This window comes from Phalaenopsis equestris, unplaced genomic scaffold, assembly GCF_001263595.1.
Source record: "Phalaenopsis equestris unplaced genomic scaffold, ASM126359v1 Scaffold000002, whole genome shotgun sequence".
NCBI classification, from domain to species: domain Eukaryota; kingdom Viridiplantae; phylum Streptophyta; class Magnoliopsida; order Asparagales; family Orchidaceae; genus Phalaenopsis; species Phalaenopsis equestris.
Window position 1 is genome coordinate 45,097,192 of NW_018164444.1, and position 3,823 is coordinate 45,101,014.

General features: G+C 32.7%; 1 protein-coding gene across 1 annotated transcript in view; it reads left to right on the top strand.

Moving 5' to 3' along the window:
• Nucleotides 1–3,823, top strand: part of LOC110024942 (zinc finger CCCH domain-containing protein 4-like) — a 110,926-nt gene that overhangs the window by 33,390 nt on the left and 73,713 nt on the right. Inside the window, 2 exon segments of the mRNA XM_020725144.1 lie at nt 2,757–2,943; nt 3,396–3,569. Of these exon segments, the coding sequence (XP_020580803.1) occupies nt 2,757–2,943; nt 3,396–3,569 (361 nt within the window).

The following is a 3,823-nucleotide window of genomic DNA, read 5'->3' on the forward strand; positions in this document are numbered from 1 at the left end:
CGACTCTCCGAATTGCGAAGCTGGTGCGCGCAGGAGTGCGAATTGTGCAGAAGGCCACCCTAAGGCTCGGGAAGGTCCTATAGGAATCCATTTTGGGTTTCCTCATGTCGGTTTCATCCTTCTAAGTGTTAGAAGTCGATACCGCACACGCGAAACTCCAAAAGAGGACGGAAATAGGTTGAACTAAAACGAGGCGGGCACCACTTCTAAGGTTCTAAGATAGTCAAGGGAGGTCCCTAAGGCTAGATTCTAAACCCTAAGAGGAAGACTAGACCTCACTAAAAATGAGGTCAACATGAAGCACCACTCTTCCTGACAGAAATCTAAGCCAAAAACTGATTTCCAAATTCTAATACAACACATATATAAGAAATGACTAAACAAGAATGGATGATAATTAGAAGAAAGCATAAGAAAGAAAGATAATTATTTTAGCCCTTCTCCCGTGACATAAATTCCTGCGGTACTGTAATAACTATAATATTGCGAAAATTTTGTGCGGTAAGCTCCCGTGTTAGTAATGCCCTAATCGAGCAGAGAAGGATAGAAGAGAAGCTCAAGCGACACATGTAGGATTGTTCCACAATTGTGAGGCTCAATCGAGGGCCTTTTTTAAAAAAATGACAGATGAGGAAGGAAGAGAAGAAGGATTGAGCAGAAGAAGAGGAGAGGAGCTAACTTGTGTGGGATTTTTAGTATCAAGCAGAGCCTGTGTGAGAAATGGAGACCAAATTGTGACAAAAATATTAATTTATGAATTAAATATATGTTTAATTACAAATTGTTAATAAGTTCTATTAAATCAGGATTCAAGCTATAGAAGTTTTAGATTTGAATCAAGAAAAGTTGACGACAGTAAATAAAGATTTGAGTTTTACTTTCAAAAGTATTTCATTTAGATTAATAATATTTTATATTAGTATTAATTCTAATGATTAAACTTAAAGTTTTTATGTTAAAATCTTAATTAAAATAATGTAATATGATAATGATTAAGTATATTGATTAAAATTTAATAGCATGAAATTTTATATATTATAGATGTTAACTTGGAGGAGGCAACACATGCTAAAAATAAAGAAAATCATCTAAGATTGAAGTGAGTACTGCCACTCATAATTTACAGTATTTTGTATCTCTTCTAGGCCAGTCATATGAATTGATATTGATATTTGAATAATGCGTTATGATTCCTCTATTTTTAAATTTTATCGATCTGTTTAATATGAATGCTTATAATCTCTTTTTATAAAAAGTTTTATGTATTATAGAATTAAATATTACATATTGAATGATATGAATATATAGAGTGATTGTTTGTGCATGCATATGTTGAAGTTCACCTTTATATGGTACTAGCGGGGAATACTAAGGTATACATGCACATAAATGGAAAAATATATTGATATTGAATTACTCTAAATAATATAATTTTAGGCAGTGCTTCAATTACAGTTATATACAAACTAAAAAATATTGATATGTAAACGATACAGTAAAGACATAGTGAATGTTTAGAATTACCTTGAATGACCATGTTAGATATCACGGATCTTCAACTATTCTTAGATTAATTTATATAAAGTTTAACTGACATGCATATCGTCTTGTTTTGTGTTTCTGTAGTTTTGGAGTATTTTTATTCACTCCCTATGATTAGCTGAATGTTCTTTTAAATTAACATCTCTGGTTTAACTAATTGATTAAAAAATGAGCATTGGAAGAGAAATGTTTATAACAAACACATATAATAAAAAAATGAGTTAAATTTAATTGTACCATTTTAATTTACTTACTCTTTCATTTGTTAAATGTTACGTATAGAAAATGAACTTAAAAAAATTTAATTTCTACTGTCCTATCATCTTTACCCGCCTGACTCAAAAATTTTTCATGGATTATTCCAGGGCTTTAGTAACCCATTTGATGTAGGTGCGAATGAAATCTTGAAACACTGTGAGAAAGATCCAGTAGGCTAGCTCTAATGAAGTGTAATACATGACAAGACTCAACGAAATTATAATCCTAATTTTATGCTCTACTTGAGATTCCCTATTTATAAGTTGGGACATTAGGAATTAAATGCTATAGAAAATTTTTTAGTGTATGTTGTTTATGTAATAAATACAAGATAGTATAAAGAATAGGGGCAGGTGCCCTGAGTAAAGACTAGGTCTCAGCCTGATAGTTGACCGTAGGGAATTATTAGGCCTTCTCAAACTATGGGGCTGAGTAGCTTTTTTAGTTGGATGACTGCTTGTGCTATAGATGGATCCGTTGAATCTGGCGGACTACTCTTAGGCGATTTCTTGGATATTTCTCTTAGTTAACATTTGAGCTCGCTAATTTGTTGGTTTGTGGGTATCTTATGAGGTCGGCAAGGGACTCCTCGTGGAACTCTGCCGACGAGTTCTTCTCTATCATCTCCTTAGTTGCTTTTGCCGCTGGAGGTTTACAGTGCATACATATTAGTTACTATTTTTTTTATGCTGGTTTTGATTTAACAAAGTTAATTATTAAACAATTATAGTTACAATTGGTATGAATACAAAAGATATCCTTTCTTTGTACTTTATTAATGCATTGAAAATATATGTTTTAAAACTTCTGAAGTATAATTAGTACTTTAACTGTTATGGTTATATTTAACTCCATGCAACCAACTAATTATGTTGAAGGGCTTTGCTTTCTTATCATTAATAAAGTTTCTTTCCCCCTTTGATTTTGTGGGGCACTACTGGCATTCTCATGTGCAGGAAAAAGTTCTCAGGTTCCTCTCTTCCTTCTAGAAGAAAATCTGCAGCCTGTTTTGTGCACTCAGCCTAGAAGGTTTGCAGTAGTTGCCATTGCAAGGATGGTTGCCAAAGCTAGAAATTGTGATGTAGGAGATGAGATTGGATATCATATTGGCCATTCAAATGTCTCAGACAAAACATCCACAAGGTGCATTTATTAAATTTTAAATTGATTACTTTGCGGTAGTAATATTTATCATAAAAACTTTATTTGTTGTATCATTTTCTTTAGGAGGTACATTAAACATCACCTCATAAGTAGGGTGTCTCTAGTGCATAGTACTGCTACTACTTTAGGGTGTGAGGAGAGTTTTATGTACATAACCTTATCTTGCATTTGCAATGATTTCGTTGTTGGCACAAAAACACAGGAAGATTGGACATGCCATTTGTTTTCAAACATGTAATAATCCTCTGCATTAATTCGTAGAGCATGATGCTGTGTTTGCTATACGCCTTAAATGATTATACTATACTGTCATTGATTTGGATATCTTCTTACATGTTATATTTCTATCCATCTATGCTTGCGAATACAAGCTTTTTCTTCCAACCTTCAATATCTGCGAAGTTTCTTATGGAGCTTATACTGATTCACAGATCAAAAGTTGTTTTCAAGACTGCTGGTGTCGTGTTGGAGCAGATGCGTGACAAGGGATTGGCTGCTCTTAAATATAAGGTTATTATTCTCGATGAAGTACATGAGCGGTCTGTGGAGTCTGATCTTGTTCTTGCTTGTGTCAAACAGTTTATGTTGAAAAGCAAGGATTTGAGGTATACCCCCTGTCACGATTTATTTGTCATTCTCTGAACAGTCTAAATTTTTTAGTTGGATTTTATTATTAACTGTTAATTCTTATCTTATTCTTCTGTACTCTTATTTGATATATATATATATATACATATGTGTATATATATATATATAAATATATACATACATAGATATATATATATATATATATATTAAAAGAAAGAGCAGCTCGTGGCTCCTTACGCGTTAATATCAAAAAGACGTTTACAATTGGTTA